This window comes from Eulemur rufifrons, chromosome 1 (assembly GCF_041146395.1).
Source record: "Eulemur rufifrons isolate Redbay chromosome 1, OSU_ERuf_1, whole genome shotgun sequence".
NCBI classification, from domain to species: Eukaryota; Metazoa; Chordata; class Mammalia; order Primates; family Lemuridae; genus Eulemur; species Eulemur rufifrons.
The window spans coordinates 71907377-71933091 of record NC_090983.1 but is presented as its reverse complement, the minus strand read 5'-3'; the positions used below and the strand labels follow the sequence as shown (position 1 = coordinate 71933091).

Genomic DNA, 25715 nt, shown 5'->3' with positions numbered 1-25715 from the left:
CTTTAAAAAACAACAACAACAAATCTGCAGTCAGTGGAATCTGGCTTTCCTGCACCCTTATCATTATTAATAATGTCCCCCCAGCCTTCTGCTCCTTCCCCCACACCACACCTGTGCCTTCTTCGCGTACCCCACCCCCTGCCCGTGTGCTCCTCACCTTCCCAGCCCAGCTCAGGAGTCCTTGGCCAGGAGCGCAGAGCACAGGACGAAAAGCGGCCATCCCTACCAACAGAGCTTGCCACCTTGTCCACTCGATGTTGGAACCCTGAGTCTGGCGCCTACGGGGATACAGGGAATCTACTACAAGCTTCAAAATCAAATCAAAGAATGCATGAAGAAAGGCAAATGGATGGCAGATATAAAGAAGCTCAATCCATTCCCAGTAAAGAAATATAAATTTAAATCATAATGAGATACCATTTTTCCTCGATTAGACTGGCAAAATTGAAAAGTGTGATAATACACAGTGTTACCCTGAGTATAACAAAGCACCAATGTGCAAGCATAGATAGGTGCATGCATTTCTAAAGATTTTGGCCCTTTTCAAAATGTAAGGGGCAAAAAAACATTGTAACAATGCACATAGACTTAGCAATTCCACTCTTAGAACTGAAACTGAAGTTATAGTGGATAAATTGCATTAAGATATTGGACAGAAATTTTAATTGTGCATTGCTTGTAATACAGGTAATATTTTTTTTATAAACTGAGATCTACCTAGTTTATCAATGACTAGATATATTTATTATATGGCTGGTGGTACATCTGCAAGGCACAAGGCTATGAAGATTTTAAAACAATGAAGTAGATCTATATGTAATTTCCCAATTTATGTTTTAATCTCCAAATTCATATATCTAAGTGCCCATGTGAATGTCTAATAAGCATCTGAAATTTAACAAGACCAAGCAGAACTCTCCGTCCTCCCTTTCTCCCCCTTCAGGAGATGGCAGCTTTGTCTGGCCATGAGCTCATGACTCAGTTGGCTTCCTTGATTTCTCTTTTCCTCATCCTTATTAGTACAACCCATCAAAACTGGCCCTCTAAAACACCCAGTGTCCGTCACTCTTTCCAACTGCACCGCCACCGCCCTGATCCAGTCTCCATCCTCCCTGGCTCCTCAGTCCATTTTTGCAACCACAAGTCTGTAAATCAGGCTTGACCTCAGTGTAAACACTTCATTGTTTTCCCACTGCACTCTAAATAAAATTCACATTCCCCACCACAAGACCAAAATGACCCTGACTGGCTTTCTCCAGCCAGATTCCCTAGCACTGACCTCACCCTCTGCTCCAACCACACAACTAGCCATCAAGCCTGGAGGTTTGCATATTTGTACTGTGCCCCTGCCTGGATAGCTCTGCCCTGATCTTCACTTGACTGGCTCCTGCTGTCATTTGGGTCTTAGCTAGAAGGACTCCTCTTCAAAGAGACTGGCTCTGATCACCAGTCTTAATTTTTCCTACCAGTTAATCTACCATCCTGTTATACCAGCTTAATAACTGAAACCGCCCTTTACAAATTAATAAAGGGGTGCAAGGTGACAACTGTGATAAGTTCCTAAACTTTGCAAAGGCACAGGCATAACTAAAAATAATGATAATAATCAGTCACTGTCTCCTAGTTTGCTTTCCCATAATTGCTACTCACATACCTGTTGGTCATAGAGTTTCTTAACTTTCTCCTTAGATAACATCACCTTTTCGAAACCTAAATGCAGTTTCTGAGATATCTTTCAGGTCCCACGGTTCCAGTGAATTGGCTGACCCACCCAGACTTGTGGCTTATACCAAGAAATTGATTCAACAGGAATTGTGACCCCAACCGAGGAACTAAACAACACAAGAAGATGATTTCTACACCCCTATGATCTTGCCCTAAACCTAACCAATTAGCAAACCCAATTGCTTAATCCTTTGTCCACCAAACCACATTTAAAAACCCCATTTCCCAAATTCTCAGAGAGATGGAATTGAGAAATTTCTTCTGTCTCCCTGCTTAGGGCTCTGTGGAATTAAACCCTTTCTACGTTGTAATCTTGACTGCCTCAGTGTGTTGGCTCCTCTCTGTGCAGCATCCGATACAATCCAGTTGGGTTGGGTGGCAACATAACCCTGGCTCCTCTCTAAAAATATCTTTTTCATATATTTGCTCATATTGAATGTCTTTCTCAGTCCTCTCCAGGAAATGAAAAGAGTTCTAGGATTAGAGTTGGGAACGCTGGTCAACCCATCTATGCCATCGAACCTGACATAGAGTAACCTTTAACCTTGTATGTGCCAAACTATTTCAACACCCTCGAGAAAGCAGGACCCCAAATGTGGCAAAATAATTCTAGCAGCTTATTACTAACTAAAACTGCATCAGAGAAAATCTTGTTTTAATATCTTATAGCCCCAATTATAAGGCCTCTTCCCTCACTATACTTTTCTATGTCTTAAAGCTTTAATAAAATCAAATTGGTCGACATTTTCCTTAACATTTTTAAGATGTGATACCATAAAAATAAAAACAAAACCCATTACTGGAAGTTTTACCTGTATCTTCATAATTATTTATTTTCATAAAACTCTGGGATATGTTTATGAAAATTTCCAAAAATAGGATAAAGAGAAAATCATTTTTAGAGGAGAAGTACTCAATGCTGAAAGGGAGCAATGAGATAGTCCTTTATTGCACTGGTAGGAAAAGTACAAACCAATGCCTATCTTTCTGGAAAGCAATTTCAGCCACATGGATCAACCCTTAGAAGAGTTTTTACCCTTCAATCTATCAATCTAGTAATTATCACCTGAAAGTAAGGTCAGAACTGCAGAAAAAGATCTGTGTACCAAGTCACACAAGGATATATTATAACATTTATAAATGTGAAGAAATTGGAAACAAACTTAATGTCCAACAATAGGGAAATAATAACTAATAGAAGGTATATTTACAAGATGAAATGTAATATGATTGGGGGGAAAGAATAGAAAGCAGGACATTAAAATGTGGATTTTTGGTGATTTTCATTATCTTCATTATACTATTAGTATGTATATTTTTCAAGAATGAGCATCTTTCTTTTGGCTTCCTGCCTTTCAAACATATGGTAAGAGTGAGCATCCAGGTTCCTTTATGGCTAGGTAGGGCCATATGCTTAGTTCTAAGTTGTGAATAGAAGTGACAAGTATCATTTCTGAACCAAAAATGTAATTACCAGTTGAAGACCCTTCAAAGGTCTTTTCTTCCTCTGGCATGACATCCAGCAAAATTAAAGATGGTGGCACCATTAGCGTGTGTCCCTAAGCATCTACCATGAACAGAGGTCTTTTTATTGAACCATCATGGACACGTAGCGTAAGCAAGGAATAAAACTTTGTTTTATTTAGGTCTCTGAAGTTTAGAGATAATTTGCCACATCAGCATCACATAGTCTTGTTCTGATGGCTACAAAAATTGGTATTCTGACGTGTAGTTCTCTGGCCAAAAGAAAAAAAGACAGTCCACAACACTACCCAAAATACATGGCTTTGGCTTAGGGGCCAAGTGGCAGGTAATAAGAAAACAGTTATCAGGGATTAGAAGGATGGTAATCCATATTCCATAGTAGAAAAACACTTGATAAAATTATCACATAATAGCTTGGAAGGTGGATAATGCACCTAATTAGCTTGTAGTTTTTTTTTAAAAAAAAAAGAGTGTGGGAAATAGAAAATTAGTAAGCATATGTCTGTTATTATTCAGTTCATTTGACAAAGGAATACAAGAAAGAAATAAACTTAGGAAAGAATTGGCCAATTTGAAAGTAGAAATAAAAAAGAATAGAGGAAGTCCAGAAATACAGACTTTCAACTTGTAGCATTGGAAGAAATAGCACTTCACATTCCCAAATAAAAGATAAAACTGAGAAGTTCTTTAAGTAACAAAGATTGATTAGAACTCTGCTTTATGACAAGAATAAAATCAATGATCGAATCAATTAAATCTCTGAACAGATTAAGGTCCCCCAGAGCAAAAATGCGAATTAAGGTTGTGGAATTTAATAAACCCTTTCAACTGGACAAAACGGCTTAAGGAAAAGATACTAAAAGTGTGGCTCACTTACTAAAGACTAATAGACTCAAAGTACCCACAGCTAAGTCAAGAGAGGGATAGAAACATGGGGCTAAGACAGTAGAGAGTTACAGCAACCCTAAAAAGTAAGTCTAGGCCCAGCCTGATGGCTCATCCCTATAATCCCAGCATTGTGAGAGGCCCAGGCAGGAGGATAGCTTGAGACTGGGAGGCTAAGACCGGCCTGGGCAACATAGTGAGACTTCATCTCTATTAAAAAATTTTTTTAGGCCGGGCGCGGTGGCTCACGCCTATAATCCTAGCACTCTGGGAGGCCGAGGTGGGCGGATCGTTTGAGCTCAGGAGTTCGAGACCAGCCTGAGCAAGAGCGAGACCCCATCTCTACTAAAAAATAGAAAGAAATTATATGGACAACTAAAAATATATATAGAAAAAATTAGCCGGGCATGGTGGTGCATGCCTGTAGTCCCAGCTACTCGGGAGGCTGAGACAGGAGGATCGCTTGAGCTCAGGAGTTTGAGGTTGCTGTGAGCTAGGCTGACGCCACGGCACTCACTCTAGCCTGGGCAACAGAGTGAGACTCTGTCTCAAAAAAAAAAAAAAAAAAAAATTTTTTTTAATAATCTGGTTATGGTGGAGTGTGCCTGTAGTCCTAGCTACTCAGGAGCCTGAGGTAAGAGGATTGCTTGAGTCCAAGAATTCAAGGTTACAGTGAGCTGTGATCCCACCACTGCTCTCCAGTCTGGGCAGCAAAGCAAGACCCTGTCTCAAAAGATAAATAAATAAAAATAAAAAGTAAGTCTAGAAAAGAACTGTGGGTGTGGCTGTTAGCACATATAAGCTGACTGTAATAAAATAGATAACACACCTAATTAAGTTTTTCAGTTGTACCAGCCAAACAACCATGAGCCCAGACTAAAGACACTGTGATTGTTCAAAACTTTTAAAAACGCTGGTCCCAAACCTTGATCATAGGAAGTGTACTGAAGAAGCTTTTCAGATCCAGGAAGAATAGATTTCAAATGCCCATTTCCAGATGTGGCCAAGAAGAATAATGGAAAAACAACATTCAGGTGCTATGGGGACAAGGAGCAAGAGAAGAATTTCCAGGGAATGGAACCACAGCCTAATCCAAATTCCACAGCCTGGGGGTATGGAAAACACATCTGCTCAACAGAATTTCGGAATCGCTTTGGCCAAGTGAACACTGTGTCTCCCATCCTTTCCCTTTCCAAGCACAGTAGTTTATTGCACTTATTCCACTTCCATCCCTGTATACTGGGTGTGTGGAGGTCTCCAGATAAAGAGGAGTAACATTCAAACCTGATGTAGAAACCACCACCTGTCACTTCGAGTTCATATACTTTCAGTTCGATACCATGATTGGATGGAATTTTTATTTCTTCTCCCTTGGGGAGGAGGTACGTATGAGTGTATTTTGTGTGTGAAAAAGAGTGAACTAAATATTCGTGGCCAGTAGCACGGGGCAGACTATGCTGATTGTTGTTCTGGTTCAGCCATATCTGGTTCTCCTAACTTTTTACAAGACAGAATGTTCTAGTTCCCTTATATTAACATTTGAATGGGGCTGTGTGACTATCTCTAACCAATGAGATGTGAAAGGAAAGAATTAGAAGTAGGGCAAGGGTCCTCCTTCTGGGTCACAGCATTTGTTGTCTAGTGCAAGACTCTCCAGATTTCACTCCCCGCCCCCCTGATTCTGGAAGCATGTCTCAAGATGGGGCCTCTAAGTGATGAAGACAGAGTCCCCTACCAACCTGTGCTGGATATTCAGCATGAGTAAGAATTGAAGTTTTATTTTGTTAGGCCCCTGAGACTTGGTGGCTGTTTGTTACCGTGGAATAACCTAGCTTGTCCTGACTGATAAATCAACAGACAGCAAGAGGGACCTACAATTGCACATATCTATATGTTCTGACTTACCAAAAGGCAATGTCTTTTCACACATTAAATTGAGTTGTCTTATCTTGGATGCACATTGTAAGGCTTCCTTACTTAATATTTAATATGGTAAATAGTCAATACAGTACTTTTGGTAAGTTTTCAAAGATAGCTTTCCTCCTGTAACGCCTCTGAAAGTGTAGGCATAAGCAAGGGAGCCAACGCTTGGTTTCTGACATCCAGCCAGACTGCACTGGAGTGGGGGTGAAAGGAACCCAAAGGAAAAGTATCATTTTCTAAGATAAGTCATATGTATCTAAAAACTTTATAAAAATTTAGAATTGAATGAAATAATCAAGTTAACTGCCTGAATAAGACCCCCAGAAGAAACAGAAGTGACTCTTTCAAACTGGGTCCTAAATATAAAAAATAAATAAAAATAAAAAAATTCTTCCTGATAGGCAATAAATAATACCCTCTCTACTAGTGAGACTAGCACAATGTAAATTTAAAAGGCACTTTAAAGTTTTCTTCTTAATATTTTTGAGAACTTTAAATAGTCTCACTACTCCCAAAGAATCATAGACCGGAGAGCTTTTTAAAATGGTAAATATAAGATTTATTATAAATTGTATAGTTTTTAGGCACCATCTCTCATTCCTAAAAGAAATGTGGGAATGAGTACTTCTGATTGTAATACAATGTCAAAACCTAAAAATAAGGTATCAGAAGCAAAACCCAAGGTTTTCCTTTGTTTGTTGTAGATGGGAGGCAGCATTGGATAGGTTTAGGGTTAGAACATTTTCTAAAAGCATTTTATTTCTGCCAGCATTTTAATATTGAATTTAATTCTGCTTTTGGCTATCCATGAAACATATGTCAGAATAAAAGCTATCCAAAGATTCCTTACCAAAAAGAATTTTACCTTCTTTGAATATAGATACCTTTAATTTTATCATTAAAGTTTCTGCAAGTTTAAAAACAGTGGGATGCTAATAAACTGGGTCTCTCTCCAACTAAACTTTAAGCCCCTAGAGAGCAGGTAATGTGTTCCCCAGCAAACAGCGTGATGAGTGATGAACATTAACTTTGTCTTTACCTCTCTCTTTATTCCAAAGTTTTCAATCTCTTACACCGATTGTTTCCATTGTACATGTAAGAGAAAGAAAATGCTGGTCTTTACAACTTCTATTTGTAGAGGGGATGGCTTGAAAGGAAACAGGGGACACTTGGCACTCGGGTGAAGGAAAGTTCGAGAAAAAGACCACAGTCAGTGCAGAGAACCTTTGGAGTTGTGGACCGAAATGCTACACAAAGTGGGAAAACGATCCCTCTCAAAAGCCCTCAAATCTTCCGTAAAGTCTACAGAAATCACAAACTGCTAAATGTAACTGCATTTCTCTTGGAAAATGCTAAGAGTCAAGTCTGCATATTGGTGAACACAGGGCCAAGACCAAATTGGCTCACATGACCATGACAAGATGAGCCAACACGGGCAGGGGGACATCTGGATCACTTATGCTGAATTTCAACAGACATGGCACCAGTTCACATAATCTATAAACAGAACTGTTTTTTAATACAGTGTACTTATTGCAGTGGAAAACATGCAGCACAGTTTGAGACAAAAAAAGAATTCAAAAACATGGAAATACATTTGGAATCCAAGAATAAATGAACACTAAAAACTAAAGTTTCTTTTTAAGGGAAAGGATATTGATTTTTGTCAAACATTGACAGTGATGAGGGCTCAAAAGCTATAATCTTTGTAGGGTTGCATCAGTCTCTTCTTCAAAATACACTATGTGAGACCAGCCTAGAGAACACTTGACCACATCCACTTCTCCGCCGCCATTCTTCTCCCGTTGGAAGTGAATGCCAACTAGATCCTCCACAACTTCTTCATCCAGCTGAATGTCTTCCATTCCAGTCAGAAGCACTGTCTTCTTAGATAGTCCTGAAAATATCTAAGCAGGAAAAATAAAAAAGATAAACAGAAAAATGTTTAAGAGCTTTGAATTACAAAACTTTACGTTCATAAAGTCTGCTTAATGTTTTAGACTTTATCTAAGGAGAGACGGGAACCTTAGGAAGATTTTTAAAGCAAGAGAATGTCAGAGCCAGATCTGAGTTGCAGAAAGCTAACTCTGGAGGCATTCTGGAGAGCGGAGAGGGAGGGAGGGAGGGGAGCTTGAGGACAGAAGGAGCTGTTACAGAAGTTGTCAGAAGTGGAACTGACATATTAGTGACCAAATGAATATTGAAAGTGAAGCAAAACGAAGAGTTAAATATGAGTTCTAGCTTTCAGGTTGGTGGGCGAGGTAGATGGTGGAGCCTTTTGATACCTAAGAAGGAACAGGAAAAGGAAGTATGTTTGGGGTAAAAATAATGAATTTGGAGAAAATGAATAGGAATTATTTCTCATACCCAAGGACAAGAGACACAGAAGAGAAATGCAGCTATGTCTCTGTGTATAAAAATAAATATTATACCATTATCTAATTTTGGCTTAAAAATTGTATTAATATAATAAATAATGTACAGCTTTGCATTAAGATAACCTTTATGAAAAACAAACTCATTCTACACCAAACAAAAATGAAGTGAACAAACTATTTTGATATTCCTCACTGGTAAAATTCAAATAGTAACAGACTCATAACTTTTTCATTATTTTCTGGGGGATGGGGTTGGGCCGTGAGTCCCAAAATGAAAGAAGAGAGATGACCTTACCTGATACTTTTTCAAGTGCTTTTCTACATAAGGAGAAACAGTAACTCTATGGCAGCTGTCATTTATATAAAGAGGAAATTCTTTCTTTTGCAAAATTCTGTCGGCAACTAAAAGCGAAGCAAAAAAATACTTTTTTTAAATATCATAAACATTTTAAACCAAAGTTAAAACTTCCTTCAAACAAAACAATATTACAGTAAACATTGCATTGAAAGATTAATTTTTAAGAAATTCTACAGTCCACTTTGAAAATGGGGTTCACAGTACATAATTTTGAAAACTACAAGACCAAACAATAATGAGGTTTAAATAGTTCCTTCCGTCTTAAATTATTCCCTGCAGTCAGTCAATGCGCAGAGGGCTGGAATGTCCTCAGACAGACCTACCTTGAGCTCCATAACATACAGCAGTCAGCTGCAGAAAGTAACCCACTCATCCTAACATGACTGGACTCTTTCCCAGTTTCTCAAAAACTATGATTAGACTACCATATACATATTTTTTCAATATATGTATAATTTATAATATATATGTGTATAATACATGCACACACATACATAGTGAATTACTTAGTAGTCCTGTCACTAATATGCGAGATTCAGTAAACTGAAGTAATCATTCTAACCAAAGGGTGGGAGGGAGGTGAGGGGATTGAATGTCATCTAGAAAAAGTGAAGGCAAATAAAAATCCATCAGTTTTCTCCAACACAAAGAATAGTCTGATTTACTTTTTAGCAGCATTTTTTTCTCCTAGAGTACAGAAAGGTAATGTGTCCAGATTGCGTAAAGTTTAACAGAAGCAGTTCTTGAGAATACCCAACTACCTTTTTTTCCTAACTCCTCTCCCTGGTCCTCTTTGGATCAGTAATATGGTACAGTGATTAAGAGTGTAGGCCCTTGTTAGCGAGGATATGAAGAAATTGGAACCCTGGTGCATTGCTGGTAAGAATGGAAAATGGTACAGCTATGGCTTCCACTATGGTGGAAACCAGTAGGGTGGTTCCTCAAAATATTAAAAATAGAACTACCATATGGTCCAACAATTCAACTTCTGGGTATATACTCAAAAGAACTGAAAGCCGGGACTCAAACAGATACTTGCATACCAATGTTCATAGCAGCATTTTTCACAATAGCCAAAAGCTGGAAGCAACCCAAATGTCCACCAACACATGAATAAATAAATGTGGTGTGTCTACATATATTATACACACAATGGAATATTATTTAGCCTTAAAAAGGAATGAAATCCTGAAACATACTACAACATGGATGAACCCTGAAAACACTATGCTAAGTGAAATATGCCAGACACAAAAAGGACAAATATTATTATGACTCCACTTATACAAGGTACCTAGAATAGGCAAATTTGTAGAGACGGAATGTAGAATGCTGGCTACCAGGGGTTGGAGGAAGAGGCAACGGAGGCTTGTTGTTTAATGGATATAGAGTTTCACTTTGGGATGACAAAAAAATTCTGGAGATGGGTAGTGGTGATGGCTTCACAACATTGTAAATGTACTCAGTACCACTGAATCGTACACTTGAAAATGGGTAAAATGGTGAACACTATACTGTGTATATTTTATCACAGTAAAAAAAAATAGAGCACAGGCCCTGAGTCAAATAGACTTGCTTCAGCCCTGGCTCTGCTGCTCATTAGCTATGTGGCCTCGAGTATGGTGCTTAACTTCTTGAAGCCTCAGTTTCCTTTTCTGCAAAAACAGCATAATTACAACACCTATTTCATAGGTTGTTGTGACATGTCAGTAAGATGCAGCTTATGAATTATCTGGAATATCTATCTTCAGAATACCTTTACCTCTTTCAGAAGTTACCTACTATAATCTTTGGAACCATTTTTTTTTTTTTTTTTTTTTTGCTGGACATAACCTCCAGGAAGATCTCCCCAGATAGATAAGAGCACAGGTTCTCAGTCTAGTATCCTATTCTCTCTCACTGTAGAGTTTTAAATTGCATTCTAGTTTATAAATAAGTCTCTCTGGATGTTTTTAATACAAGAGATAGACCATCTAACAATAAACAGACTAACTGAATATATGAATTTGGAAAATTAAAATCTGGATCCTTGACTATGGAAATTTCTGCCAACTTATCCATTTCTAAGACAATATATTAAGGCAGCCCTCAAGACCTGTTCCTTTTGTGGCTCTTTCTAACACACCCCACTAGGATGCCCATCATCCAAAGGCCTAGGTCAAAAATGCATATTGATGTGTTTGAATGTCCAGAGAAAGGTCTAGAAAAACATCCAACTAACCATAACTAACTATATAGTAGGAGAAAGGGAAGTTTAAGGAAATGCCTCATTTTTAACTAAATTTATGCTCTTCTGTATTATTTCAATTTTCTTTAAAAAGCATGTATTATTCTGTAATGAAAAAATCTAATCAATGTTTTTTAATAGTATAGTTGAATTTCTATTATATGTGTAAACCCAAGAGAAGCCCTAAGAACTAGAACAAGAGATTTTTACATTAAAAATCACTTGAAAACATTAACAATAGCAACCGCAGAACCTTCTGTTTTCAATCATAGGAATGTCAACCACCTTAAAATGATCTGGTAAAAGTCCATTTCTACCTGAAAAAAAGAACAGACATCTGGTTGTTCTTTCCTCAGTTTCCTCATCAGGAAAATGAGTCTATCACCTACCCTGGAGTTGTGCAGAGGATCAGAGGAGATAACTATATGGACACCTAGTAGCATGCCTGGCATGGGATAACAATGCTCTGACATTTACAGACGTATTATTTGTAGTGACATTATCATTCTCAGTGGCACTCATGGAAATTATTTTCTAGACTCTACTATTTTATAAAGGTTCTAAAAAAAAAATCCCCAATTATCATGCTAGTAAATTTCCAGTAAAAGAAGTAGAACAGGAATACTTTCAGAAATGGCAAAACATAACTGAAAACGGTAGAGTGGTTGTTAATTTTCTAAACGTGCGAGTACCTCCAATGTCCACAAACGTGATGACAGCACTTCCGGACCGCTTATTGTACTCCACGCATTCCACCTCTCCGCCCCCATTTCGGGGCTTACAAAAGCTCAGTTCTAGTTTGTCTCTCATCTGATCTTCAGGCAATTTGTCAGGAATGCCAGTAACACTGATTTTCATTTTAGAGACTTCTACATGAACCTGGAAAATGGTTTCATATTTGGAAATATGAATGAGGAAATTGCCCATGATTAATAGAAATCCAAAACATTTTAATCGTGGTGCTACCTGGAATCTGACTCCTGAGTTTAACGGAACCGGCTTGGCTATAACCTCCACGTTTACATCGTGTATCTGCACATGATGTTTCCTCATTCTGATCACATTTTGGGCAACTGAAAAATAATTTGAGAAGTATTAGTTTCTAACATTTTAAGAAAGTTTCATGCTTTAAGAACAAATTATCCCGAATGTTTTTAATTTGCTTTAATATTAAAGGATCCAACTTTAAAATTTTGCTTGGGATTTCCAAGTAATAATGGTCTTGCCACCAAAACAGGATATATTAAAGTCAAAATGCATCAGCAAAAATTACAATGTAGAAATTCTTATCAAGTTCTAGAGTCGTCTCTTAAGATGAATCTCTTAAGAGATAAGCCTGCTAATCCTCCAGAAATTCATATGTTATTTCAGTCCAGCCACACACCCTTTCTTTCCACTGTTGACAGCATTTCCACGGAATTCCCCTAGAATGTTAATGCACAGCCAGAAACCCTTCCATGTTGAGTAAGCAGGGAAAACTTTTGTAATTAAGTGTCATTTTTATACTTAATCTTAATCTTACTGAATTTTATCATTTGTCATTCCTCCTTCATATGTTATAAGCACTACAGAAATATATATACATTCATTTTTGTCTCTGACTTCCTAAGGATTACATATTAAAAACTACATAGGTAGGATTATAAAAGAGTGAGTCTTTTTTTTTTTTGCCATATTTAATGAGGAATTCTACTTTTGCTAAAATGCTCTTGACATCATTCTTTAAAAAGTTGATAGTCTTGCTATCCCAATCACAAAGTTGTCAAATCTAATTTATCCACACAGATGGGAGAGGTTCGGTATACAATTATGCCAAAAGTCATTAGAACTCCAGAGACCAAGTATATATCAGTTTAAAATGTATGTGGGTATTTATTTTTAATTGTGTGACATGAGTTTATAGCATTTGAGTTGTTGATCTTGGGAGCTGCTATTCTAATTTATCATGAAGATAAGAGATGTTCACGCTCTGTCTTATAAACTTCCTAAGTGTTTATGACAACCGGAGAGCACAGCACAGCTGGAAGAGAGAACAGAGCCAGAAGGCAGGGCATTGTCTTATGGGAATACAACTCTCTGTACCACAACATGACTCTATAACTTGGATGATGATTTTTTTTTTTTTGCTAAGGACAACAGACAATAATCACAGCAAGTATCAATGAGTAATACTCAGATGATCCTCTTTTCCTCCCACTGCCCTGAAAACCCCCAACATCTGGTGATCTGACGAAGCTGAGGGAGATCACTTGTGTTTCAACTTTTGTGACTGTGATAGTCAGACGCCAACTCCTCTTTAATTGTGTTTAAAGCCATCATTGTCTCAGGAGATTGGGACTTCAGCAGAGCCATGTCAAGGGGAGAAGCAGTGATGCTGCTGTTTCTGAAGAGAATCCCATTCTCACCATTCCCAGGTATTTGCTGTGCAGAAACCCTGCCTCCGGAATGCTCATTACATTTTACATCTTTCAGTTATATCCCAATTACCACCCACTGTTAATCATCAATGTGGCTCTTGGCCTCCTCTTCCACTCTCAGCTGCGGGGGTGGCTCCAGGGTGAAGGAAAGCACACTGGGGACATCCGCCTTGTCTGTGCATATACTGAGCTACTGGAATGCCTTTCCTTTTAACATTTATTTTAGGCTACAGGGGTAGACCAGTTTTCAGGGGACGTGGGTTATAATGATAGATTCTCAGAACCTGAGCACTGGAAGGGCTGTGAAGACCACCTGGTCCCACTCCAGGGGCCAGCTGGTCCCATAACTCAAATATGAGAATAAAAGCCTGGCATGGTAGCCTGCTCAGAGGAATGTTGGTCCAGTGGGAAGTACATGGGCACTCAGGGGTTGGCTCTCAGCTCGGCAATTTATTAACTGTATGGACCTTGGGCAAGTTCTTCATCTTCTCTAAGCTTCTGTTACCTTACCTTGAAAATTTCTAACATATAGCAATAATAACAGCTAACATTTCTGAAGTGTTTATTATGTGTCAGCCACTGTGCTACGGATTTTATCAACATTTCTCATTTAATATTCAAAGCAGCCTCATGAAATAGGTACTACCGCAAAGCGCCTGTCATAAAAGCCTGAGGTTTATAAAGAACCCACCCCAAATCATGCTTCTAGGCAGGGACAAAGCTGGCACCCAAAGCCAGATCCTCCTCATAAAGGCACCCCCAGCTCTAAACAAGGGCCCTCACCTGGGCAGACTTAGCAAACACCTGGTCTTCTCCTAAATCTCTAACTCTCAGGTTCTTTCCATTCACTGGTTATGTGCCCTTAGATAAATCACTCAAACATCCTCAGAATCTGTTTTCTTGGCTATAAAATGTCTATATTTAATGTATAAAATAATAACTATCCTATCCTGCTGTGTCCATGGAGTTATGCAAGTATAAAATGAGTATACTATCTTAAAAACATTATTACTGTCATTATCCTTTTTAGGTAGCATGTGGAATAGAAAGAAGCTGGTACTGGACATCATAACACCTGGATTTGAGTCCCAGAGTTGTCACTTTCTGAGTAAGTGATCATATTCAAGGCACTTAACATCTCAGAGTTTTCTCGTCTATAAAATGGAAATAATCATACCTGCCTCAGAGTGTCACTCTGAGGATGAGAAATGATATATGTAAAAATTGTACAGTAATAGACAAATAGCTATGAAAGATCTTTGAAAGTCCAAGTGCTTTCCAAAAAACATGGTCATATTTTTTAACATGAGTCATACCTTCTTCTTTTTCAAAGGTGATAAGTGCTTGTCCGTTTTGTAGCTCATAAGGAACTTTTGTGCTTACTTGAAATGAACAAGAGACATTTGAAAACTGGCTGTCATCCTCAGGAGTTTCAACTGATATGAATTTTATCTTTGTTTCAGGAATATCCTCTTTAACCTAATTCAAACAGAAACATTTGATTAAAATCAAGACAAGAAATAACTTAAGTCCTTCTATTGATAATGTGATTTGGTCATCCAATATCTCATTCTCCACTAATTTTAGCACCTCACAGAATATTGAGTGTGGTCTTATTTAATATCTTGAATAATTGCTTCTTCCCATGTAAGTACTCAGTAATGTAATCAAATGCTGATCCTTTAATATCATTTCACAGGTGAAATTATAAATGTGTAATCCTCTCACTTTTTCTTTTTTTTTTTTTTTTTTTTTGAGACAGAGTCTCACTCTGTTGCCCAGGCTAGAGTGAGTGCCGTGGCATCAGCCTAGCTCACAGCAACCTCAAACTCCTGAGCTCAAGCGATCCTCCTGTCTCAGCCTCCCGAGTAGCTGGGACTACAGGCATGCACCACCATGCCCGGCTAATTTTTTCTATATATATTTTTAGCTGTCCATATAATTTCTTTCTATTTTTAGTAGAGATGGGGTCTCGCTCTTGCTCAGGCTGGTCTCGAACTCCTGAGCTCAAACGATCTGCCCACCTCGGCCTCCCAGAGTGCTAGGATTACAGGCGTGAGCCACCACGCCCGGCCACTTTTTCTAATCAATGTTTAAACTGGTCAATATTGTATGGTATTCAATTCTAAAGCCTACATCATTCATGTAGATAAGTACTTTTTAAATAACTGTGCCAATAACAGACTCTCTCACAAAGGAATCTTTACAGAGTATGTTTAATTCCATTGCAAAGAAGTATGAAATACAGAGTTTGACATACTATAATTATTTTTATGGTAAACCCATATAATTTCATACAAAAAGAAAGACTCCTGAATTAGATGATTTTAAATGTATCATATTTAAAAATCACCGTCCCCAACATCTGCCCATCAACTTTTTAACCACTACTACAACTTAGGTTTATAAAAAAGTGAAGGGACACTATCAACAAGAATTGTAACCTGGAGAATAAAGTTAGGTGTTTATACTTGGCTGCTTAAAATCATTGGGATTAACAGACTTACGCAACTACACATCAATGCATAAATGAGTTAAGTGTTTGCATTTCTATTTCCCATGGTTATTTCACATGCTGAAATAAAAGTTGTTTATCACAAGGAGATCAGAAATATTCAATGAGTCACTTGATCTAATTTTACATTTACTCTTATCTTGCCATGTAACTCCAGTAAAATTTCTGATTACTGTTAAGTCTTACTTCAAAACAATCTGCAATGCCTGAGAAAAGGCAGAGTATTTATTTCCCAATAATGTGGAAATATCCAGTATACCTTGAGAAGCCAAGAACTGTCTGGAGTTAGAGTAAGAAAGCCTGATTCTATTCCTGACCACACTGTGACAGAGAGCAATTCACTTAAGCTCTCTGGATCACAGTTTCGGTCCTCTATAAAGTGGGCCAACTGGGCTGGTTGGTTTGTAAAGACGCTTTGAGTTGTAAAACTAAATGCTTTGAGCTGTAAGACCAAATGATTCTGTAGCTATTATAAAAAAGACAAAAATAACAGATGTTGGTTAGAATGTGGAGAAAAGGTGACTTTATTCGCTGTTGGGGGGAATGTAAACTATTAATAGTACAGCCACTGTGGAAAACAATATGGAGATTTCTCAAAAAACTAAAAATAGAATTACCATTCAACCCAGCAATCCCACTACTGGGTAACTACACAAAAGAAGAGAAATCAATGTATCAAAAAGATACCTGCACTCACATGTTTATTAGTTGTAGCAATATTCACAATAGCAAAGATATAGAACCAAGCTAAGTGTCCATCAAGAGATGAATGGATAAATAAAATGTGGTATATATACACAATGGAATACTGTTCAGCCATAAAAAAGAATAAATAAAATCATGTCATTTGCAGCACCATGGATGGAACTGGAGGTCATTATGTTAACTGAAATAAGCCAGGTGCAAAGAGACAAATATGGAATGTTCTCACTTATATTTGGGAGCTAAAAAATTTGATCACATGGAGGTGGAGAGTGGAAAGATAGATAACAGAGACCAGGAAGGGTGAGTGGAGGGGAAGGAGGAGGATGAAGAGAAGTGGGTTAAAGGGTACAAACACACAGTAAGATGGAATAAATTCAATGTTTGCTATCAGAGTAGGGTAATTATACTTTAAAAAAATGTATCGTACTCAGGTGATGGACACCCCAAATACCCTGACTTGATCACTATGCATTATATACATGTAACAAAATTTCACATGTACCCTATTTATTTGTACAAGTAAGAAAAAAGACTAAATGCTTCTGGTTCTAGTCTGAGAATTAACCAGAATCCCAAGTCTTCTGCAAGAAGTCACTCATCTCATAAACCCTGGGAACCTCACTTCCTGATGTTCAATATCCTATCTCCCATCTCAGAAACAAAAAGTGGCAATGCTTTAGCTTTTAACAATCTGGGTTGTTAAAAAAGAAAAAAAGGGGTGAAAGTTATATATAATTAAAATGCAGGAAAATATAGGAGACAATTTAAATGGTGAGGATTAATATATGTCAAACTTTTTTAAACTGTGAAATTCATTTAAATTAGCACAGCACCTTGGATGAGGAGAATAATAAAAGAACTCAGTGAGAAAACCAAGAATTTGATCCCAAAGTGATTGGCAATGACCACTTTCCGGGGCAGATTTTATTAATTTTTGTTTTTGTGAATTGTATTGAAGCATGTAAATGGAAAAGTATGTATATCGTGTTATGATGAAATTTCTGGAAGATTAAATTTTACAAAGGTAACACCTATGACTAGCAACATGACAATGAGGAGAACATGACAACACCTCAGAACCCCCCTGGGTTCTTTCTGTGTCCCACTATTTAAGGGTAACCACTATTCTGAATTTGAACATCCTGCTTTTGTGCTTTAAATGGAAGCATATAGTATGCCACCTTCTGTCTTTTTAGAATCAACATCATGTTTATGAGATTCATCCATGTTGCTGCCTATAGTTATAGTCCATTCATTTTCATTGCTATGTAGTATTCCATTGTATGAATATGCCCCAACTTATTAATTCATTCTAGTATAGCGGGATATTTGGGTTGTTTTCCATTATGAGCTATTAAAAATGGTTGTGCCATGGATGACTATAATGTTTTAAAAGCGAATTTTGTAAATTAGATTGCTTTTTTTGAAAAGTATGTGTCCATTAAAAATGTGATACATAAAATAATTGAATACCTGGAATTCTCTGGTGGCCTCTTGTATCTCAGCTTCAAGCTTTTGGATCTCTTCCTTTAGCTGAGCATTTTCCTTTGTCAACTGACCAATTAATCCCTAAAAAAATATCAAATGGTACCAAAAACATTAAACATCCCTGAACTCATTTTTATAAATGAATTCAAGACAACAAATTTCTCTCATCCTGAACATGGCAAAGAAAGGCATTAGACAGTCTCAGAATAAACATGACCATGTGAATGATGTATTTTAAAAAATATTTTACATCATCACCTGTCTATTCTAACACCGCCAATTATTACTAGCTCCATTATATAAACAAGGAAATGACCTTTCACACTGGACCAAAGTCATAGAAATTTTTATAGTAAGGCAAAGATTGAGACTCAGATCTTATGAATCTTAGTTCACTGCTCTATCAACTCCCTTCCTCGCTATTTGTTAGTACAACGTGACTTTTAAATTGCATTACAATTGTGGGATGTTACTCTGGGGCAGTTTAAAAAAAAAATTAGCTGTGATTCTAGTAGTACAGCTGCCTTGACAAGACAGATATACGGCCTTGGGTAAGTTGTTTAAGCTACCTGAGCCTCTGTTCCCTCTTAGGGTCTGATCAGATTATTGCTAACTAAACTCTCAATTTTTAGGTGCAAATCCAAGAAAAGAGGAAGCGAGTGAGAAAGCAGCTAATGTTGTAAGCTTTGTATGAGACAGAATAGAAATGTGACTCTTCTTGGAAGGCTTGAATAACATAATGGAAGTTAAACATTTTTGAAAAGCCTCATAGTCTCCCAAATTCGAGGTCATGTTGGACAAAGACATATAAGACATGCCTTACTTAATCTGTCATGGGATTAGTTGAAAAAAAGCCTTACTGCAAAACTAATATATATAAATTAAAATTTTTAATAATACCCAGTAATTCATTTAATAATACCCAGTAATTTCATTTTCACCTTATTTTGTCCATCTTTCTTAAATTCATCTGGCCATTGCTCCTTAAGAACTTGTTCTTTGTTGTCTTTATCAGCTGCCATGATTCTCTATTATAAAAAATAAATATGTTAAAAATAGTATATATAGACATAAATTCAAGAAGAAAGAAAAAACAACTTTTATCCTTTTATGGAAGAGACCTCTCTTCTTTGCTATATCTTTTTTCCTATCATCAAAGCCTTTATTATCATGTGGCTTACATCTAAAAACAGTCTGTATTTCAAACAACTTTCACACCTATAAATATATAAAACGATTTTAAAAATCCTTTGCTTTTCAACACAATAATGTACAGAAAATCATGGCCATCAATGTTCCTTTGTAGTTCACATCCCGATCATAATATTATGTTCCATTGTAAAAGTCTACTATTTTGGTCTTCCAACCTTTTTCAAAAATTTTGATTTAAACATTTAATTCTCCCTGTTGTATGCCCCAAATGTAAACAAAATCAAAAGGCCTCCAATACAGCGTTTCTCTACAAAGGTGTTCTTACCTGGAATTTTCACAAATGATCCCCTGGGTTTATAAACTAGGATGAGAAAAATTTACATGTTTATTTCTAATAGCCTCTAACTGAAAATTAGCATTCTCTTCAATTATGAATATGGCAACAAACTACAGCAGTATTCATAGCACCTGTGACAATGACCAGTAGAAAACATAGATATTTTCATAGAATAACTATTGTGTAATGTTTAGGTCAGGGTCCTAAGAAAAAGAATAAATAAATAATTGTTGCAGATATGCTGAAATACTGTTTGTGTTTGACCTGGCTTCTACATTAATTATTAAATGCATTGCTAGGTCTTATAATATATTGATAAATATTACTATTTCAAAAATTTTCTTTTTTAATATTCTGATAACCATATTTCAATATAATTGGTTTTCTTTGTAATGTTATATATTTTATTTTATACATTTAAAAAACTTTTTGAGGGGAGTGGTGTGGAAAGGCCGTAGGCTTCACAATCTGGCAAAGGAGTCCATGGCACACAAAAAAAAATTAAGAACTCCCACCTGCACATAAATTTACTGAGATAGAAAACTCCCAGCTCAAAAATGGAACAAAGGATATCATGACTCTCCTTATGTTTTTAGATTAATAACCAATCTGCAATATAATTTTCTAAGATTTCAAGTGGCTAAATTCTCATTATTCTTGAAAGAGAAACAAAAGACATCTATTCCTCTTTAAAAATAAAATAGAAGACTAGCAAAAATTTAGTCATGTCTTAGTTTACCCAATGTGAACAGAAGAGTGTCAAACACAGAGGGGGTCACATAACACCCAGATCTTGGTTTCTAATACTATTGCCCAATAAAAGGACCCAGGGCTCCCTGGAGCAATGGCTGATTCTAGGTCTGGGGCAGAAAATATACAAGATGAGCAAAGAATATCTTGTAGCTCCAGAAAAATAAAAAGCACTCAGAAAACACACACACACAACAACGGAGGTATGTGAAAGGGACACAGGAGCCAACTGAAAGAACTCCCAGTGGCCAAAGGTATATACAGGGAATTGACCAAGTGAATAAATATATGGAGGGAATAGGAGCCAGGTGTTTCACTGTCAGAGAAGGTAATTATAAATACGGAAAGGGAGAAAGCTAGAATGAATCCTATTGATTGGAACTGGATGTATCAATGTAATTTCATGGTTTATGATAGATTGATATAAACGTGTGTGTGTTTTATACATAAACAAATACCTATGTACCCTAGCTTTGCCTGCTGAGAAGGCCTGGGAACAGAGATAATAGCAATGAGCATAGCCGGCACCCAGACTTTGGTTTCTAAGTTTCCACTAGAAAGGAACCAGAGCTCTTTGGAGAAATGGCTGATCCCAGAACCAGAACAGAACAACCCCAAGCAAGGAAGTGCTTAAAGAATGATGAAAACATATCAAAAGATTGTTTTGACAGAATTCAGCTTGCGATGGTTTTCACTGGCCAAATCTGAGAATAAATTAAAGATTAAAACAAATAATGGTGGTAATGATTAAATCCATTGAGTAAAATAGAAAACTGAGTCCAAATAAATTGGAAATTTTGGTGGAGAAAGGAATATTTAGTTAGTTTCAAAAAATTTCCCCACAAAATACTTACTAATTTCAAAGGGGGAAACAAGTAACTTGACAGTCATGAAGCCTTGCAGATGCCACCATAATAAGATAATTAAGTAAATAAGGGGAATACATCAAAATCATGTAACATATAATAGGATTCAATGAGAAGAACACAGCGTGACTTTGATAATATTTCTGCCGAAGTTGCATAACCTGAACCTAAGCACGAGGAAACAAACTTAAATTGAGTTGCACTCTACAATACAACTGGCCTGTTCTCTTTAAAAATTTCTAGTTCATGAAGGCCAAGGAAAGACCAAGAAACTTCCAGACTGAAGGAGACTAAAGAGACATCACAATTAAGTGCAATGTATGATTCTGAACTGGACTCTTTCGCTACTGTTGAGGCCCAGAAACCCCTGAAATATGGCGCTTTGACATGCTGAACTGAAGAAGGCTCAAGGTCTCTTTGACATTCTCTGCCCACCCCCCACCCCCTGCCCCCTCATTTCTTTGTCTACCAAAGCAAAGACGAAGTTGTTCTCTGAAGTTCCCTTATCTACCTAAGTCTCAACCTGCCAAGGAAGAAAACAATTACCTCTGGTCCCTTCCCTGAGTTTTCATTAACTGAACTCATATCACAGGAACAAAGACTGAAGTCTGTCAGCACACCTAGACAGACTCATCACAAACCATTGTCAGTTCTTTGGGCCCAACAGACTTTGTCCCAGGCCATATGTTCTTCAAGCCCATTGAATTCCTCTAAAAATCATTTACTACCTCCCTAAAATCATACAAACTTTCCCATCTCCATTCCCCTAAAAAGTGGGGTATATAAGCATCTTCACCCCATTGCGTAGTGCAGCAATCACTCAGGGATTCTCCCCCATGCATGATAATATATTTAAATGCCATTTTCCCTGTTAATCTGTCTCTCATCAGTTGATTTCTTCAGCAAACCTTCAGAGGGCAAAGGGGAAGTTTTCCCTTGGCTCCTACACTACACAAGATATTATTGGGACAATTGGTGAAATTTGAATCAGATCTGATGATTAGAAGGCAGTAATGGCCGGGCGCGGTGGCTCACGCCTGTAATCCTAGCACTCTGGGAGGCCGAGGTGGGCGGATCGTTTGAGCTCAGGAGTTCGAGACCAGCCTGAGCAAGAGGGAGACCCCATCTCTACTACAAATAGAAAGAATTTATATGGACAGCTAAAAATATATAGAAAAAATTAGCCGGGCATGGTGGCACATGCCTGTAGTCCCAGCTACTCGGGAGGCTGAGACAGGAGGATTGCTTGAGCCCAGGAGTTTGAGGTTGCTGTGAGCTAGGCTGACGCCACGGCACTCACTCTAGCCTGGGCAACAGAGCGAGACTCTGTCACAAAAAAAAAAAAAAAAAAAAGAAGGCAGTAACATATCACTATTAATTTCCTGATTTCGATGACTGTATTGTGGTTATGTAGGAACACACCTTTTTTTGTAGAAAATATATATATATTCAAGTATTCCAGGGTGATGGGTCATCAGGTTGGAATTTATTCTTAAATAATTCAGGAAAATGAGAAGTTGTTTTACTGTATGTACAACTTTTCTGTAAGTTTGAGATGGTTTGAGATGGTATGTATATATTTTAAACCATACACACACACACACACACACACACACGCATACATATATACATATAGGTCCCTGTTGTATCAACAGCAGAATCTTCCTAATGGTGGTCATCCAAGATCTGACACAAACTAATCCCAACTCACTCTCCAGTCTTATTTAGACAACTCTTCAACCCAGTTCCCTAACCACACAGAACCCCTAAAAGGGCCCTTTTCTCTCTCCTGCCCCTCAATATGTCACATTCTTCTCCCCTACCAACCTTAATCTCTACCTAATGAAATCCTACTATTCAAAGTCCATTCCAAATTTCCCCCAAGTTTTTGAAGCCTTTTCTGATTCCCCCAAAGACATCTCCTCCCCCTCCCTTTATTTCTTTTAATTATTCACGTACCTGTGTCATTTTTTGGTAAAGATCTTAAGGGCAGGGACCCTGTCTACTCCTCTTTGCACCCATTGAGAGCACCTAGCACATTACCAGCTTACACATTGAAAACACTCAATTTATAGAACTGTGTGGTATCTTGACGAGGGTATTTATTGTGCTCAGGACATCACATGCATATGAAGTCCTCTTAATACATTTCCAGAGGACAGAAACTGCAATATTATTTAATTGATTTTCTTTAATTATTGTAACAATGCCAATAGTCTTTTTTTTTAATTTATAAAGAAAAGAGATTTATTTGGCTCATGGTTCTGAAGACTGGTAGGTCCATCCAAGCACATGGTGCTGGCATCTGTTTGGTCACCTGGTGAGGAGCCTACCTGCTGTGCCATAACATGGCCAAAGGGCAGAAGGGCAAGAGGATGAGAGAGAGAGAGGAGAGAGAGAGGCGGGGGAGGGAAGAGGGAGGACAATAGTCTTAAGAGCTTATAATCAGTATAAATTGTCTACTTAAATAATTCCTCCAGCACTCCTGAAGCATGTTAGTTAGCATCTGGATACATCTCCTCTTTACTTAAGTGAGATGTACAATAATTTTTTCCTCTTACACAATCGCGTGCTAGGCAAAACATTGGTGCCCTAAAAGATGTCCTAATCCCAAGAATCTTTGACTATGTTAAGTTACACAGCAAAGGAGAATGAAGTTTGCAGATTGAATTAAGGTTGTTCCTCAGCTGACTTTAAAATAGGGAGCTCACCCTAGATTATCTGGGGAGGCCCAGTGTAATCACTAGGGTCCTTAAAAGTGAAAGAGAAAGACAGAAGAGGAGACTCAGAGTGACATGTGACCACAGAAGAATGGTCTGAGACGGAGGAAGGGCCACAGAGCTGAGTAGGGTGGGCAGCTTCTAGAAGCTGGGAAGGGGATTCACCTGTAGAGCTTCCAGAGAGGAAGCCCTGCAAACACTTTGATTCTAACCCAGTGAGAACTGGGTACGACTTAAACGGAATCCTAAAATAATGAACTGCGTGTGTGTGTGTTTAAACCACTAAATCCGTGTAATTTGTTATGGCAGCGAATAAAAAGCCAATACAGGTCACCATCACCTCATATCACCGCGGTGCCAGGCCCTACAGAATGGAACCTTCCTGTATGCATGCCTGGCAGCAAAAAGAAGGAAACAGAACGTATACATGTCGTACAGACTGTGTACATAGTGTTTTCCTTTGCTTGTCTCCTTCAAGAAAAACCTTGCGTATTCTGAAAAGCGAGGCATGACTGCACAACTCTACTCCTGCCAAGGATAAGTCTCCTTAAGAAATCCATTTTCCTAAGAACTTTCTCTAGAGACACTCCATGAAACTGTGGGGAAACACACATCACTTTACGTTTCAATTTCCCGAATGAAGCAAAGCACACAGGCGACGGGGGTTAGAAGCCGAGAAGGCACGGCGGGCCGGGCCAGGTGCCCCCCCCGCTCTGCAGCGCTGTGTCCTCTGCAGCGCTGTGTCCTCTGCAGCGCTGTGTCCTCGGCGCGGGGACTGCGGGCAGCGCAGCGGGGCGGGGCAGCCGGGCCGGGGGCGCAGAGCCGCCACACCCGCGTCACCCCCTCCCGCACGGTCCCCGGCCTGCGGAACCCGCAGCCCTGCCCCTCTGTGGCTCTCTCGCTCGAGACTGCTAATAGCCGGGGTGGCAGCCGGGGAACGGGACACCCACTCACCCGCGTCCGCCTGCCCAGCGCAGCGCCCCGGAGCCCAGCGCTCTTTCCCTTCCCGGAAACCACGAGCGCACGAGTGCCCGGAACCCCCCGGAGGGACTGGGCGGGGACGGCGCGGGGCCCCGAACCTGGCTCTGCCTTGTGCGGAAGCTGCTTGGGAGGTCTGAGGTGCCCTTCGCTGTAGGTGTCCCTCGCATTAACAACTTGGTCTTCACAGAGTTCTTCAACACTTAACCACTGCGACAAATACCAAATCTGGTGTCTACACTCACTAGTCCATAAACAGGTTATAACTAATTTCACTTTCGATTTTTTAAAACAGTTGTTTTGCAGGGATTATCTCAAAAGCATTCCCGAAGTTTCCATAAACACTAATTTTAGGGCATGTTTTTAAAAACACTTTTTTGCGTGTATGCAGGACATATTATTGAAAAAGTAGATAGAATCCAAATAAAGACAGTCAAAGCAGAAGTCTAGATTGTAACTCTCATTAAATTTATTAGTGAGTATAACCTTCGTTCACAAATTTTTGTAGCCACCACAACATCAACGTTTCTGTATCTTTTGCAACGTCCCCTGGGCCATGAAGTTGGGTAAACTGTGGTGTTCAGTTGGTTTCTGTGACCCATGTCCCTTGAAAGTTTTCTTATTTTTTGTTTTGTTGTGAAGCTTGTAAATAAATACTTCACTAGGTGTGAACTTTTCCTATGAAAATTCAAACATCTGGCATATTTCAAGAACTGCTGTGTTTCTTAATCCTACACAAAGAACCACCCCACAGCTGCGCTTGCTCATAAACAGAGGTGTGGGAAGGAGATGAATCAAAATGATTT

The 25715-nt window shown here is 38.4% G+C and overlaps 1 protein-coding gene across 2 annotated transcripts; it reads right to left on the bottom strand.

Annotated features, from left to right (window-relative positions):
- Nucleotides 1–6924: 6924 nt before the first annotated feature.
- Nucleotides 6925–25133, bottom strand: NMI (N-myc and STAT interactor). Of its 2 annotated transcripts, none has more exons than XM_069472757.1 (8): nt 25011–25133; nt 19048–19134; nt 18092–18187; nt 14715–14877; nt 11948–12054; nt 11674–11860; nt 8692–8798; nt 6925–7925 (listed from the first exon to the last, which is right to left on the bottom strand). In XM_069472757.1, exons 1-8 carry the CDS (start codon nt 25077–25079, stop codon nt 7716–7718), a joined length of 1026 nt encoding a protein of 341 aa, XP_069328858.1. In that variant the 5' UTR covers nt 25080–25133; the 3' UTR covers nt 6925–7715. The 2 variants fall into 2 exon arrangements, with proteins under 2 accessions (XP_069328858.1, XP_069328866.1); XM_069472765.1 differs by lacking the exon at nt 25011–25133 and adding an exon at nt 24886–24949.
- Between the last annotated feature and the right edge of the window lie 582 nt (nt 25134–25715).

Bases quoted from the DNA above. Each gene is read 5' to 3' on its own strand.
- NMI (XM_069472757.1), bottom strand. From the start codon at position 25,079: ATGCGAGGGACACCTACAGCGAAGGGCACCTCAGACCTCCCAAGCAGC. The intron at 8,799-11,673 runs GTACTCGCACGT...CTTCGCTTTTAG, and splicing joins CACGTTTGTGGACATTGGAG to TTGCCGACAGAATTTTGCAA. The intron at 7,926-8,691 runs GTAAGGTCATCT...TTTCCTGCTTAG, and splicing joins AGCACTTGAAAAAGTATCAG to ATATTTTCAGGACTATCTAA.